The 16,416-nt window shown below is 52.8% G+C and overlaps 1 protein-coding gene across 1 annotated transcript in view; it reads left to right on the forward strand.

Moving 5' to 3' along the window:
- Positions 1 to 16,416, forward strand: part of ELAPOR2 (endosome-lysosome associated apoptosis and autophagy regulator family member 2) — a 133,607-nt gene that overhangs the window by 69,661 nt on the left and 47,530 nt on the right. The window contains exon 4 of the mRNA XM_088468793.1: positions 15,413 to 15,560. Coding sequence (XP_088324919.1) covers positions 15,413 to 15,560 — 148 coding nt within the window. The remainder of the gene's footprint in view (positions 1 to 15,412; positions 15,561 to 16,416) is intronic.

Consider the following 16,416-nt stretch of genomic DNA (forward strand, 5'->3'; position numbering starts at 1 on the left):
GTGCGGGCCATTCTTCTGATTGAGGATGAGGCTCCCGCTCCCAAGTCGAGGTATCCTAGTTTTAAAAAAGCTAAGGTTACTTCTGCAGCGTTCCCTTTGTCTGATCAGTTGACGGATCACATGGCGGTGGCCTGGCAGACGCCCAGTAAGCGATTCTTGCCACAGAAGCGGTTGGTGTCCAACTATCCGTTTCCGGAGGCGCATTGTAAGAAATGGGAAACTCCGCCTGTGGTTGATTCCCATGTAACACGCCTCATCAGGAGTGCTACTTTGCCATTGCCGTCTATCCTCGCTGAAGGATCCTACGGACAGGAAGGTGGAGACTTGTCTAAAGTCTATTTATTCTCTCTCAGGGGCTGTGGCCCGGCCGTCCATGGCCATCTCCTGGGTGGCCAAGGCCATTGAGGGGTGGGTCAACGCCTTGGAGGACACGTTTACGGATGAAGCTCCGGATGTCCAGAGTGCGTTGTTAGGACAGATGAGAGATGCCACCTCCTACATTGGAGAAGCATCTTTGGATGCTAGCCTGCTGACCTCTAGGGTTTCGGCGGCAGCAGTGTCTGCTCGCAGATCCTTGTGGTTGAGGTCTTGGAGAGCAGACGCGGATTCAAAGAAAGGCTTGGAGGCTTTACCTTTTAATGGAGAGTTACTATTTGGTCCGGACCTGGACAAACTAGTAGATACCCTGGCAAAATCCAAGTCAGCCTTCCTCCCTTCAGCTGCTACACCTGCTAAGGTCCGGAGCTCGGCCTTTCGCTCCTTTCGGGTTCAGGGCAAGGCAAAAGGTCAGTCCTTCCCGAGGCAGTCCGCAACCAAGACCGCCTCAAAGCCAAAGAAGCAAGCCTGGAGTGCTAGGCGCCCTTCTTCCAAGCAAGAAGATAAGCCTTCGGCATGATGGGGTGGGCCTCCCTCTGGGGGACCTCAGAGTGGGAGGCTGACTTCTTCAATTCGCCCAGTGCTGGCACAATACCACCACGGATGCCTGGGTGTGAGAAGTGGTCTCCCAGGGGTACGCCCTGTCTTTTCGGCACAGGCCGCCTCACCAGTTTTTTTGCTCAAGTCCTTCTCAGGACAAAACCAAGGCCTTGCAGGTTCAGGAAGCCATAGAGGCCTTGCTGACGGCGGGGGTCATTATACCCGTGCCACAATCTCAACGTGGGATGGGGTATTACTCTACGCTGTTTCTGGTGCAGAAACCCAATGGCTCTCATCGCCCCATCCTCAATTTGAAGTCCCTGAACAGATTTCTCAGGGTTCCCTAATTCAGGATGGAAACTTTGCGTTCCATCATTCTGGCGATGGAACCGGGGGATTATATGGTCTCCCTGGATATCCAGGACGCCTACCTCCATGTGCCTATAGCAACTTCACACCAACGGTTTCTGCTGTTTGCTATTCTCCACAACCACTACCAATTCAGGGCTCTACCCTTTGGCCTCTCCACGGCACCAAGGGTATTTACCAAGGTGATGTCGTTCATGGCGGCTCACCTTCGGAGCCAGGGGATACGGTTGCTACCGTATCTAGACGACCTCTTCTTGCTGGCAAGTTCCCCGGAGGTACTGATCCAGCATCTCCACCTGATGGTCGCTTGTCTACAGGCGCACGGGTGGTTGATCAACTGGAAGAAGTCCTCCCTCATCCCATCTCTGGTTCATTTGGGGGCCCTTCTAGACTCTCGTCAACAACGGATTTTTCTGACTCCAGAGAAGGTCTCCTCCTTACAGCTGCGGATTCACAGTTGTCTGAGCAGGGGCAGAGTGTCGGTGCACTCAGCGATGAGAGTTTTGGGGTCCATGGTGTCGGCATTCGACATGGTGGAGTTTGGCCAGTTCCATTCCAGGCCCCTGCAGAGGCTGATTCTTTCGGAATGGAACGGATTGCCACACAGGATCCGCTCTCAGATGCTGGTGTTGTCCTCGGAGGTGCGTCTGTCCCTGGCCTGGTGGCTACAGACGGCTCATCTCCTCGAGGGGCGCCCCTTTTGGATCCCGGAGTGGGTTCTGCTCACGACAGATGCCAGTCTCCGGGGTTGGGGGGCGGTGACAGGCTCCTTGTCACTTCAGGGTCGTTGGTCGGCGGAGGAAGCGATTCTTCCCATCAACATCCTGGAACTGCGAGCAGTGTACAGAGCCCTGCAGTCGTCCGGCACCGCTCTTCACGGAAGGGCCGTTCAGGTGCAGTCGGACAACGCCACCACGGTGGCGTACATCAAACACCAGGGAGGGACTCGCAGTCGAGCTGCGATGTCGGAGGTTTCCCGCATCCTGGCTTGGGCGGAGCGCTATCTTCCAGCTCTCTCGGCAGTCTTCATCCCGGGAGTCCTCAATTGGGAGGCGGACTTCCTCAGCCGTTACGACGTGCATCCCGGGGAATGGTCGCTTCATCCAGAGGTATTCCAACTACTTGTGGACAAGTGGGGGCTGCCGGAACTGGACCTGATGGCGTCCCGTCACAATCACAAGCTGCCCGTATACGGGTCAAGGACAAGGGACACAGGCGCAAGTCTAATAGACGCGCTGTCGGTGAAATGGTTGTTTCGCCTGGCTTACTTGTTCCCTCCGATATCTCTGCTGCCTCGGGTCCTGCGCAAGTTCAAGCAGGACGGAGGCACACTGATCCTGGTGGCCCCAGCATGGCCCAGAAGGCCGTGGTACTCTGATCTGCGGAGCCTGTCCATCGATGCTCCGTACCTCCTACCTCAACGACGGGACCTGTTGTCTCAGGGGCCCTGTCTTCACCCGGATCTGGGTCGACTATCTTTGATGGCGTGGCTCTTGAGACAGCCGTCCTGAGGTCTTGGGGCTTTTCTAGCTCCGTTATTACTACCGCGAGGATCTACCACAGAGTGTGGCACACTTACTTTCAGTGGTGCGAGGCCAGAAGATATGATCCCCAGGTGTTCCGGGTTTCGCGTATTCTGGCTTTCCTTCAGTCGGGTTTGGAGTTAGGATTACGTCTTTCCTCGCTGAAGGTGCACGTGTCTGCTCTGTCGGTGTGGTTCCAGCGCAGGATTGCTGCTATGCCAGATGTACACACCTTTTTCCAGGGTGTTTTAAGAATCCAGCCTCCCTTTGTGCAACCTGTGGCCCCGTGGGATTTGGCGGTGGTTCTTCTGGCCTTACAGGGTCCTCCTTTTGAGCCCTTGGAGTCAGTAGAGCTCAAGTGGCTAACTTTTAAGACGGTTTTCCTCTTGGCAATTGCTTCTGCCAGGAGGGTTTCGGATTTGGGGGCGCTTTCCTGTCGTCCCCCTTTTCTGGTTTTTCATCAGGACAGAGCGGTGCTTCGCACTCGTCCTGATTTTCTGCCTAAGGTGGTTTCCAGGTTTCACATTAATCAGGAAATTGTTGTACCAGCCTTTCAGTCGCCTGATCTTTCGGCTGGGGAGGCTTCCTTAGACGTTGTCCGTGCACTCCAGGTTTATGTGGACCGGACTAGTTCGGTGAGGAAGTCGGATTCTTTGTTTATCCTCTTTGGTTTTCACAAGAGGGGTTGGCCTGCCAACAAACAGACTCTGGCCCGTTGGCTTCGTTCTGTTATTATTGAGGCTTATATGCAGGAGGGTTTACCTGTTCCAGCCTCTGTTAAGGCTCATTCCACTCGGTCTGTGGGCCCTTCTTGGGCTGCTAGCCGTGGCGCCTCTGCTGTTCAGCTGTGTAAGGCGGCCACCTGGTCTTCCATTCAGACTTTTTTGAGGTTCTATGCGTTTGACACCTTTGCCTCTCAGGATGCATCCTTTGGGCGCCGGGTTCTCCTATCAGCACAGGAGCGTCCCCGCCCTTAGTTGGACTGCTTTGGGACATCCCCAAGGTCACCCTGTGGACCCCTATGGACCCTGAAGTAGAAAACAAGAGATATGGTAAGAACTTACCTTTGTTATCTCTGTTTCTACGAAGTCCATAGGGTCCACAGGGCACCCGCCCTGACGCACCTGGCTTCATATGGGCTCTGTGACTGGTCACCGGTTTTCCGTCTCCCATTTCTGTGAGTATGGTTCTTGTGTGTTCCAGTCTTCCTTCTCTCTGTTTCGTCTCCTCCTCCGGCCTGGGCTGCTTACCAGCTGAGGTGCCTGTGGCTCGGGGGCGGGGTATAGGGGAGGATGGACCCAAGTGCATCCTGGGAGCAGCTGAAAGCTTTAACTCCGTGGTGCCCGAGGATCCAGGATCCAGCTATACCCCAAGGTCCCCCTGTGGACCCTATGGACTTCGTAGAAACAGAGATAACAAAGGTAAGTTCTTACCATATCTCTTGTTTTATTCTGCCATGTATAATCACTTATATAATATGCAAATTCTATATCTATAATACTTACAAATGAGAATGACAGTTTGTTTGTCTGATTGCGATAAACTCCGCAACCACTGAGCCGATTGTGATGTGGTTTTCACCATTGTGTAGGTAATTTTCCCAGGCAGGTTTTAGGCTAAGGATCATCACGATCGGTACTCCGGGGGCTGTGGGTGGGGCTTCGCGGGGAGAGTTCCTCTGCATTGCTCTCGGCAAGTCTAAATTATTATCAGCCCTATGCTCCGAAGAGAAGCTTTTGCTGTGAGCAGTGATAGGAGTCCAGAGCCTGCAGTAAAGAGAGCAGCTGGTACCTGAGGAGACCCATTACAAAAGTGCTGGTGTATCTGCTGTTCAGGGACCCGTTATGTGCGATGATTGGAGCTCTCTGTCATCTGGAAAGGCTGCAGCAGTGTCCTCAGTGACAAGAATCAGGTGTATCTAGGGGTCTGAGCACCCCTGGCAAGATAAGGGACTGGCACCCCCCCATATTTGAAATAAGGAAGGTGTGCGTGCTGAAAAAAGGGTGTGTTCTTGCGGGGAAGAAGTGCGGTCACACAATAGTACCCCCAATTCAAATTGCGCCATACAGTAGTGCCCCTTACTCACATTACACCGCATAGTAGTGTCCTTTTTTCATGCTACGCCACACACTAGAGTCCCTAATCAACATTATGCTACACAGTAGTACCCCTTGTACACATTATGTCACACAGTAGTACCCCTTACACACTGTGGACCTCATTCAGAGTTGGTCGCAAGCGCTGAACGCTCTCAACCGGCTCGATGTTTTGGTCCTGCGCACGCGCAGCGGCCGCACTGCGCATGCGCAAGCCCCGGAGCGAGAGAGAAACTCTCTCGCTCCGGAGCTCACTACAAAAGGGCCGGCTGTCGATGTTGATCGACAGCTTGGCCCGTTTTGTAGGCGTGGCAGGGGGCGGTTTCACAAACGGAGACATTCCTGACAGAACGCTTGCCGTTTTGTGGGCGGCCGCACTGACATCAGCAGTGATGTCAGTGGGGAGTTTCCTGCTCGATCAGAGCAGGAAGCTCCCTGGGGCTTGCGGTTGCTGAGACCCAGCCTTAGGGTCTCGTCGCAAGCCCCGGTGGTCGCGATGGTCTTGACCATCGCGACCATCACCCTGGTCGGTCGCTAAGCTGTGGGTGGTAACCCACAGCTTCGCTAGTGACCAGGAGGCCGCACTAAAAAAAAGAAGCGGCCGTCCTCATTCAGAGAGAGCGATCACTTCTTGTGACAGCCTCTGAATGAGGGCCTGTGTGTGCACTCCAGCTCCCGTCAGGATATCGTCACCTCTGGTACATGCTAGGACTTAGAAAGTGTAATTTCCCTGTTCTTTCTTACCATGCTAATGGATGGTAGCAGCAGCTGCCCACCACAGCCGCCGTCTCTGAGCTGTGGCTGTAAGGCAGGGATGAGAAATAATTTCACTGAGTCCCTCACAGGCTACCCACTCCCTCTACTCCAACTTTACTTACACAACCTCTTCCTGACTCCCCTCTCCAGTGCACTTTATCTTACAGATCTGTGCTCTGTCTCCAGTGCTTGTCGCTGGCTGCCTGGGTTTGGCTCTGCCCATTGATAGCACTGTGTGTTAGTGCTGCAGAACATACACTGCTACTGACTGACACATGTGTCTGTCACCACAACGCATGACAGTGATCAAATAATAAAAAACTACAGCTCCCGACAGCCATTGCTGCCAGGAGCTCCCGGCAGCAAGGGCTGCTCGGAGCTTTAGTTTATTTTGAGTGTTTTCACGGTGGTGCGGTGTGGTGCGGACACCTATGCCAGTAACAGTGACTCCAGTCTGCTGTGCGAGTCTCTGGGCCAGGCACTGCCCAGGGGGGCACACCAGGTACTGCCACTGCTATATGATTCTGCCCCCTGGCCGCAGGTGGGACCACCAGACAACGCGTGAGTCTCCGGGCCAGGCACTGCCCAGGGGGGCACACCAGGTACTGCCACTGCTATATGATTCTACCCCCTGGCCACAGGTGGCACCACCAGACAATGTTCCTCCTCGACCACGAGTGGTGAGGACCATCCTGGCCAAGGAGTAGATACGCCCCTGACGAGAATACCAGAAGGCAGTCACTGAAGAGAACAGAGGGGCCGGCTCAGTACAAGTCCTTAGAGGTGTGTCCTGTGCAAGAGCTGCAGCTCAGTACAAGGGCGCTTAGGGAGGGAGCTTGCTGCCTAGGGACAAACAGATCACAGACTTCCACCCGAGCGGACCCGGGTACTGCAGCTAGGGACGAATTTACCCCAAGGCAATCTAGGCGAATGCCTAGGGCCCGGCGGGTCCCAAGGGGCCCGTGGCCAGGTTCCCCGGAATCCGGCCCTGGAGAGAAACTGCATTTTGAGCTGCTGCTGCTGGCACTGGCCGGCAAGAGGACACACAGCAGCAGCACGTCCAGAGCACTGACCCTACCAGGTGGAGGGGAGGAGGGGGCGGAGTTTCAGGACAGGGCCGGCCCTACCATTAGGCGGGATATGCGGCCGGCTGAGAACACCCCCTTCCCGATTCGGGAGCACTGGCTCGTGAGGGCGACGTGACGTCATCAAGTCATGACGCAATTATACTTATTGGGAGGCGGAGCCAGTCGACTCGAGGATCCATGCAGGACAGGTCCGTGGCACAAATAAAGTCCTTGGACTCCGGCCAGCAGGTAAGTTTGCTGGAGCTAACGGCGAGGGGAGAAATGTGCTGTGCTGTGAGAGTTGAGGGGAGGGGGGAGGAGTCTGTGCTGTAAAGGGAGAGCGGGTCGAGCTGCAAGGGGGCTGTGCTGAGAGGGGAGAGGGTTGTCAGTGATGTGAGGATAGAGGGGCTCTCTGCTTTGAGGGGAGGGGGTCTGTGCTGAGAGGGGTCAGTGATGTAAGAGGAGGGGGGTCTGCTGTGAAAGGAGGAGGGGGTTCTGTGGTGAGAGGGGAGAGGGGTCAGTGATGTGAGGAAAGGGGGTCTGTGCTGTGAGGGGAGGGGGGTCTGTGCTGTGAGGGGAGAGGGGTCTGTGCTGTGAGGGGAGGGGGGTCTGTACTGAGGGGAGGGGGGTCAGTGATGTGAGGATAGAGGGGTTTTGTAATATGAGAGGAGGGGGGTCTGTGCTGAGGCAGGAGAAGGGTCAGTAATGTGAGGAAAGGGGAGGGTGGGTCTGTGCTGAGAGGGGTCAGTGAAAGAGTGGGTCTGTGCTGTTAGGGGAGGGGGGTCTGTAGAGAGATGGGAGGGGGGTTCTGTGCTGAGAGGGGTTAGGCTGCTGGGGGTGGAAGGTTAGGCTGTGGGGGGAAGGTTAGGTGACTGCGAGGGGGAGGGTTAGGTTTAGCCTGAGTGGATGGAGGGTCAGGATACTGACCGGCAGGTATCGGTATCCTAACCTTGTCTGGATGCCGGTGTTGGGATTCTTAGCGACGGATCCCATACCCAACCCATACATACATAAATGACATTTAAAGGCCACAGTGGATGTTTTCTTCAGGGTGCTGTACAGGGGTATGAATCAGAAATTTAAATATAGTGCTTGTTTGAGGGAGGGGGCCCCAAAACTGGTATCTTGCCTAAAGCCTCATGAGGTCTAAATCCGGCTCTGACTGCAGCTAGTATTATATAGATTATATATAATATAAAATAAATTTTAGTAAGATTACTATATCTTTATTATTGTTATCCTTTATTTTTATGGCGGCACAGGGGTTCCGCATGACTTACAAATGAGCAAAATGAGAAAACAGTGACTTACAGTACAAAACAATGCAGGACTAGGACAAGGTTTATAAACATTGCTGATTCTACAATCATAATACTCAAATAGGCAGCAGAGCAGCAGCAACCCAGGCTTAGGTGCTGGTGTAGGGAGTATCTAATAGTATAAGTAAGGGAAAGGAGAAGCACATGAAGGAAGAGGGAATCGCTCATGAGAGCTTACCTTCTAAAAGGGAGGTGTAGGCAGACAGGGTTGACACAGATGGTTTAGACAGAGGACGGAGCAAGGTGCAGTGGGTTATGATGAGAGCTGGATGGCTTTGATTAAGAAGTGGGTTTTGAGAGCCCATCTGAAGGTTAGTCTAGAGGTGGAAAGTCTGATAGGGAAAGGGAGAGATTTCCAGAGGTAGGGAGCAGCATGGGCAGAATCTGGGAGGCGGGAGTGGGAGGAAGCAATCAGTTGACAGGAGAGGCGGCATGCATTTGTGGAGCAAAGTAGGTGGTCGGGAGTGTGAATGGAGATAAGGTCAGACAGAACCTTGGGGGACACCTGCTGTTAGTGGAAGTGGGGGAAAAGTGAAGTTATTAGAGTATATGGAGAAACAGCGGTCAGAGGAAGGAGGTCAGCCAAGAAGGGCAGTGTCACGCAGACCGATGGAGGGAAGGATTTGCAGGAGGAGAGGGTGATCCAAAGCAGTGTCAAAAGCAGCAGAGAGGTCAAGAAGAATGAGCAGAGAGTATGCCCATGGATATGGCAGCAAGGAGGTCATAGCTAACTTTCATGAGGTCATTTTTAGTGGAGTGAAGGGGATGGAAGCCATACTGTAATGAGTCAAGCAGGGAGTGGGAGGAAAGAAAGTCGGTAAGGCAGGTGTAGACAGTATGCTCAAGGAGTTTGGAAGCAAATGGGAGGAGAGAGATGGGGCAGTAGTTGGAGAGAGTGTTAGGATCAAGGGTGGGATTTTTAAGAATGGGAGAGACAAGGGCAGGCTTGAATGCAGAGGGGGCAGTATCTCATGTGGAGGAGAGATCGGAACAGGCAACAAGAGAGAGGTAGTGGTTGAGGCGGGAGGAGACAGGGTCAAGTGGGGAGGTGGAATGGAGCAAGGACTGGATTAGGGCCATGACTTCATCTCCAGATACAGAGGAGAAAGATAGAAAAAGTGTATCCCGCACCAGAATTGTATATTGTAAAATGATTATTCTTATCCCATTATACAACAAATTATTGTGAAGAGCAAATTTCTTTATGCAGATACACCCGCAGTTGCAGAAAGAATATAGGCATGCCACCTATCATTTTAATCGGCAGAAGTTGTTTATGAGTTCTATTAGCACCGCTTTGCAACGCTTTTTAAGGTAAGATGCTCATTGCTACCGAGTTGCACGGCTATCCCTGAGACTATTTATATGCTGTATTTTGCTCCTGGGACTCTCTAAACTATTCTATGCTCCTACGACCATGTTCTCTTTTCTTGAGATTAGCTCTACAGCGTTCTCTGCTCGTGGTGATCTCTCAAAAATTCTCTTTCTACATCAGGGTCCATAGGGTATCCACAGGATACCTTGGGTATAGGTGATGACGTCAGGCATCGGGCACCATAGAGTTAAGTTTTCAGCCTCCCAGGATGCACTAGGGTCCCCCTCCTATACCCCGCCCCCGAGCCAAGGCATCTCAGTTTCATTTGTTGCCCGGCCGGAGTCGGATGCACCTGTTAGAGGGGGGCTAAGAATAGCCCCTGAAGTTTCTTCAATACAGCTGTGGCTGCACATCTGGAAGTACAGCATGGACAGTCAGTGCTGACGTCCATGCTGTCTTCCCTACACCCCCACCAGTACCAGAACGCCGGTACCGATCCGGGGATGCTGGTAAGCATCTGGGGTCACAGCTAGCGGTGACCCCAGATGTTTGGGACCATGGCCGAATCCAAGGGGGCAGCAGGTAAGCAGCGGGGTCCCGCGGTGGGACCCTGCTGAAACATGGTCCAGAGTCCCCAGGCAGGGGGCTCCCTGGGGACTGGCTGCAGCGTGGAGCCAGGTACCTAACCTGCGCTTCCACTACCCCCCTGGGACAGCGGACCGCGGTTGAGCGGTAGCGATGCGGCGTCCCAGGGGTTAATTGCATGCCTGGGGAGCGCGCCTTCCCTGTAGCACAGCCGGGGCCTCCCCCGCTGCACACAGCCCTCTCTGTACTGTGCTGACTGGCCCTGTGGCAGCGCTCCTCCCCCAGGTTGGCCTCCTCTATGCTCCTCGGTGGCCATCTTTCCAAGCGCATGGTGAACGCTGCTGGAAGCTTGGAAGCGGTGGCATCGCGGTCTGGGTCCCCCGGCATACCTCTCCTCCGTTTGGTTCAGGTCTGTGTATGCAGCGCTGTGTCCTACCAGGCTCTGTGTCTGCATAGTTGATTATCAGCGCTGTTAGTGCAGGAATTGATTTTCTTTGCATTGTATGTGACTTCTGCTAGCGCTGCTGCCTGTACTTTCATTTTCTACTGTCAGCTTTTTCACTGTCCCTGATCTTTTTCTGCTAAAGCCCTTGCGGTGCGGTGATTGCAGGGTGGTCTCACACTATACTACGAGTATTAGTGAGAGGGGTCACATACTTACCATCATGTCTGAGAGTGACTTTCCTCTCCAGCTTTTGTGTACTACGTGCAAGGTACCTATAGCGGAGGGGGAAGGTAGCGGGGAGGGGCTATGTCGGCAGTGTTATTTATTGGCGCGGCCTATTACTGTCATGGCCCCGGTACAGGAGCCGCCCTGGGCTTGTTTCGCCAAAGCGCTTACAACCCTCGTGGGCCAGTTAGCTCCGCAGCCTGCGTTCTCACTGATGGGTTTGTCCCAGCAGTCGGTGGTGTTGTCACCCATGCAGGGTTTCCCGAGACAATTGATGGTACCACACAGTCTCCCTATTTCCCCTCCCAAGACTCTCAGGAGCCTGCGTGGATTAATTTTCTGACAAGTTCTGTACAGCACTTGTCGGACGTGTTACAAGGCCGCATAAGCGGTCGGTGGCGTCTCTGTCCGCTCCTTATGAGGATGACGACGTGACGTCTGATGATGGGGAGATTCTGGATCTTTCGGACCAGGAACCTCTCCGTACTAAAGAGTCAGACGCTAGGTCCAAGGTTTATATTCCTGGACTTATTTGGGCAGTCCGCACAGCTTTAGTGATTGAGGATGAAAATCCTCCGGTGTCAAAATCTAAATATGCCTCTTTTAAGGATATTAAGGGTGACGCCACAGTGTTTCCTCTTTCGGGTCAGTTAGTGGACCATTTAGAGGAGGCGTGGAAACATCCGGGCAAACGGTATCAGCCTCAGAGGCGCTTGGCGGTGGCTTATCCGTTTGCGGATAATTATTTTTCTAAGTGGGAATCCTCTCCACAGGTGGATTCCCATGTGACACGCCTAGTCCGCAGTGCCACATTGCCCATGCCCTCCATGTCTTCCTTGAAGGATGCTACGGACCGTAAGGTAGAGATTTGCCTAAAGTCCGTTTATTCCCTAGGCCGGCTATAGCCATTTGTTGGGTAGCCAGAGCTATGGAGCGCTGGGCTGATAATTTGGAGGCGTCTTTCAATTCCGACTGTTCGGCTGAACAGACCGAGTTGATAGGCAATCTCCGGGACTCGGCCACTTATATCATTGAGGCGGCATTGGATATCAGAACCCTGGCGTCTCGGATTTCTTCGGCGGCTGTCGCTGCTCGTCGCACCTTATGGTTGCGATCTTGGAAGGCGGACGCTGATTCCAAGAAGGGCTTGGAAGCTTTGCCTTTCAATGGAGAAGTCCTCTTTGGTCCGGATCTGGACAAAATCGTAGCCACGCTGGCGGCAGCCAAATCGGCATGTCTTCCGTCTGCTACGGTTCCTTCCGGTTCAGGTACGTCGTCCTTTCGGCCTTACAGGGCTCAGGGTAGGCCTAAGACGCAGTCTTTTCCCAGACAGACTGGCCCAAAAAAATCGTCCAAGCCCCAGAAACAGGCCTGGTTACCACGACAGACACTTAGGTTCTCGAGGTGGTTTCTCACGGGTACGCCCTCTCCTTTCGGCACAGGCCCCCGTCTCGATTCTTCACCACGGGTCTTCCATCAGACCGGAACAAAGCCGTGGAACTGCGGAAGGTTTTGCACACTATGCTCCAGGCTGGAGTTATAGTGCCTGTTCCATTCTCCCAGAGGGGCCAGGGTTTCTATTCCAATCTGTTTTTGGTGCAGAAACCCAATGGGTCATATTGGCCGATCCTCAACCGCAAAGCACTCAACAAGTCTTTGCGGGTGCCGAGGTTTCGGATGGAGACCCTGCGGTCCATCATTCTGGCGCTGGAACCTGGGGATTACATGGTGTCATTGGACATACAGGACGCTTACCTGCATGTCCCTATTCTTTTACGCCATCAACAGTTCCTCAGGTTTTCAATCAGCAACGACCACTTTCAGTTCTGGGCGTTACCTTTTGGGCTAGTGACAGCACCACGTGTATTCACCAAGGTGATGGCGGTCATGGCGGCTTCCCTGCGGCTGCAGGGAGTCCGCATGTTACCGTACTTGGATGACCTTCTGTTGGTGGCAGGATCTCCAGAGCTCCTTCTACGCCACTTGGACCTGACCATTGCGGTACTGCAACAGCATGGCTGGTTGATAAACTGGCAGAAGTCCACCCTGATCCTGTCTCAGAGGATTCTGCACCTCGGAGCCCTTATTGGACTCCGGACAGCAAAGGATCTTTGTGACGGGGGAAAAGATCTCTGCCTTGCAGTTGCGGGTGCGCAGTTGTCTGCAGAATCGCCGTGTGTCTCTGCACTCGGCGATGAGGTTACTGGGCTCCATGGTGTCGGTATTCGACATGGTGGAATATGCCCAGTTTCACTCCAGACCTCTGCAGCAATTGATCCTGTCCAATTGGAATGGACTGCCTCAGAGTCTAAAATCCCAGACGATGGTGCTCACTCCGGAGGTTCGCCTGTCCCTAGCCTGGTGGTTGCAGACGACCCATCTCAACAGGGGTCGTCCATTCTGGGTGGCGAATTGTGTCCTGCTGACAACGGACGCCAGTCTGCGAGGCTGGGGAGCAGTCACGGGTCCACACTTGTTCCAGATCAGGTGGACTCAGGCGGAAACAGAGCTTCCAATAAACATCTTGGAGCTCCGCGCGGTATTCAATGCTCTCCAGCAGGCACATCGGGTTCTCCAAGGTCACCCAGTGCAGGTCCAGTTGGACAACGCTACCACCGTGGCCTACATAAATCGGCAAGGAGGAACCCGAAGTTGGGCGGCTCTCGTAGAGGTGTCCCGAATCCTGGTTTGGTCAGAGCGTGATCTCCCGGCCATATCAGCAGTCTTCATCTCGGGAGTCCTAAACTGGGAGGCGGACTTTCTCAGTCGCCAGGATGTTCATCCGGGGGAGTGGTCTCTGCACCAGGACGTCTTTCAACTTCTGGTGGACTGGTGGGGTTTTCCTGAGATCGACCTCATGGCATCACGGCACAACAACAAGTTGCCGGTGTACGGGTCTCGCACAAGAGACGAAAAGGCGTCTCTGGTGGATGCTCTGTCCATCTGGTGGATGTTCCGGTTTGCTTACCTGTTTCCTCCGTTTTCCCTTCTTCCATGGGTAATCCGGAATTTCAAACAGGAAGGAGGGACGCTCCTGTTGATAGCTCCCACGTGGCCCCGGAGGCACTGGTTCTCAGACCTCCAGGGACTGTCCGTGGACATTCCTCTGCGGTTGCCGTTACGTCCGGACCTCCTGTCACAGGGTCCTTGTCTTCACCCGGACCTGACTCGGCTGTCTTTGACGGCATGGCTGTTGAGACTGCCATGTTAAGTTTTCCAGCTCTGTAGTGCAAACAATGCTCTGCAAGGATATACCATCGTGTGTGGCATACGTTCTTCCAGTGGTGTCAGCCGAGAGGTTATGCTCCTTGGGAGATCCGTCTGTCTAGAGTATTAGCTTTCCTACAGGCGGGACTGGACCATGGACTTCGCCTTGCGTCTCTGAAGGTGCAGGTGTCTGCCCTGCCCGTCTGGTTCCATCGTAGGATTGCTGCAATCCCTGATGTGCGCACCTTTATGCAAGGTGTTCTCAGAATTCAGCCACCTTTTGTTCCACCGGTGGCGCCTTGGGATTTAGCTGTGGTCCTGAGGGCTCTCCAGGGACCGCCGTTTGAACCACTGGGCTCAGTGGACCTCAAATGGCTGACAGCTAAAACTATTTTCCTTCTGGCCATTGCTTCGGCCAGACATGTTTCTGACTTAGGGGCTCTCTCCTGTAGACCCCCTTTTCTTATTTTTCATAGGAACAGGGCGGTGCTGCGCACTCGTCCTGGTTTCCTTTCCAAAGTTGTTTCGAGTTTCCACATCAACGAGGAAATCGTTGTGCCGGCTTTTAACTCACCTGATCTTTCAGTGGGTGAGGCCACTTTGGATGTTGTGCGGGCCTTAAGGATTTATGTTGACCGCACTTCTTCGTTTAGGAAGTCGGACGCCTTGTTTGTCCTCTATGGCTTCCGTAAAAAGGGTTGGCCTGCTTCAAAGCAGACTTTGGCAGGCTGTATACTTATGGCAATTTCAGAAGCTTATCTTCATGAAGGCCTTCCGGGTCCTTCCTCTGTGAGGGCTCATTCCACTAGGTCTGTGGGTCCTTCGTGGGCTGCTCGACATGGTGCCTCTGCAGTCCAGATCTGCAAGGCTGCCACATGGTCCTCGGTCCATACCTTTGTGAGGTATTACGCATTTGACACCTTTGCCTCTCAGGATGCTTCCTTCGGGCGGCGGATTCTCCTTTCAGCACAGGAGCGTCCCCACTCTTAAAGGATACTGCTTTGGGACATCCCCAAGGTATCCTGTGGATACCCTATGGACCCTGATGTAGAAAATAGGAGATATGGTAAGAACTTACCTTTGTTATCTCTATTTCTACGAAGTCCATAGGGTTCCACAGGACTCCCGCCCTGTCGCCCCTGTGCTGCAGATGGGCTTTTCTCTGGTCACCGGTTTTTCCGTCTCCCTCTTGTGAGAATGTGATTCTTGTGTGTGTCCAGATCTTTTTTCTCTCTCTTCCTTCTCCTCCTCCGGCCTATGGCTTGGTACGTAACTGAGATGCCTTGGCTCGGGCGCGGGGTATAGGAGGGGGACCCTAGTGCATCCTGGGAGGCTGAAAACTTAACTCTATGGTGCCCGATGCCTGACGTCATCACCTATACCCAAGGGATTCTGTGGAACCCTATGGACTTCATAGAAATAGAGATAACAAAGGTAAGTTCTTACCATATCTCCTATTTTACACCTGATACTGTGTGTCTTTTAAATTACTGTGATTGTCTGTTCAATTTAAGTCCAGAAGTGAAGTTTTGTGAAAACACAAGGGCATTGTTGGCCCTATTTATTATATTTTAATTTATATTTTCTCAGTTCATCATGGATTCCTCAAGGAAATTATATTGAATCAAATCGGGACGACTGCACGGTTTCCCTTATTTACGCCGTGCACCTGAAGAAAGCTGGCTCTGTGTCATTTGACTATCAGTATCTGGACAACAACATCTTTTTTGAATTCTTTGTAAGATTTTTTTTCTAAATAATCAATGTATTACCATGATCTTTATATATTACCAACTCTCAGGTTTGCCATCTTTGACTTGCATCAATATCCAAAACAATGCTTATAGCTCAGAATATTTTGCCAGTAAACCTTATTGCCACTGATTAGGAATATATATCAAAGGTCATGGAAAGTCAATGAGTGAAAGAATTTCAGGGTGAGAAGTAACTTGTAAAAAGCTCTTGACTCACACACTAAGCAAACTGTGCTACACATACAGTACAGTCATTACATTCATATTTATCAAACTCAGCTGTTGGTTACCTGCCCTGTGTTTTCTGATAAAGATAATCTCTGATCTAATGTTGTGAAGTAGTTCATTTGTGACATCAATAAATATATAGATGGGGGCATCCTAATGTTCATTGATGTTGTCCTCACTGCTATAGTGGACATGCTGCATTCTATTCATTTGCTAATTAGGTATTTGGGATGTGTATGGTAAAGACAAAGTTATATAGGATCAATGGGCCTGATTCAGACCCACTCGCGAGCGGCTGTACGCTCGCAAGTGGGTAGATGGTCTGCACTGAGCATGCGCACGACGGAGGTAGCTCCGTCGTGCGCATGCGCCAGACACGACGAGCGAAGGACTTTCCTTCGCTCGTTGTGTCCGATCAAAGGGGGCGTGCTGTCAATGTTGATTGACAGCACGCCCCCTTTGGTGGGCGTGCCGGGGGCGTGCCTCCCTGACGGGGGCGTTCCCACGGGAACGCCTCCCGTCAGAAGCCGGCCCACTGACATCACTAGTGATGTCAGTGGGAGTGATTTTGGCTCTGATAGAGCCAAAATCACTACGGAGCTTGCGGTTGAA

The sequence above is a fragment of the Taudactylus pleione genome, unplaced genomic scaffold, assembly GCF_031769625.1.
Source record: "Taudactylus pleione unplaced genomic scaffold, aTauple2 ptg000086l, whole genome shotgun sequence".
NCBI classification, from domain to species: domain Eukaryota; kingdom Metazoa; phylum Chordata; class Amphibia; order Anura; family Myobatrachidae; genus Taudactylus; species Taudactylus pleione.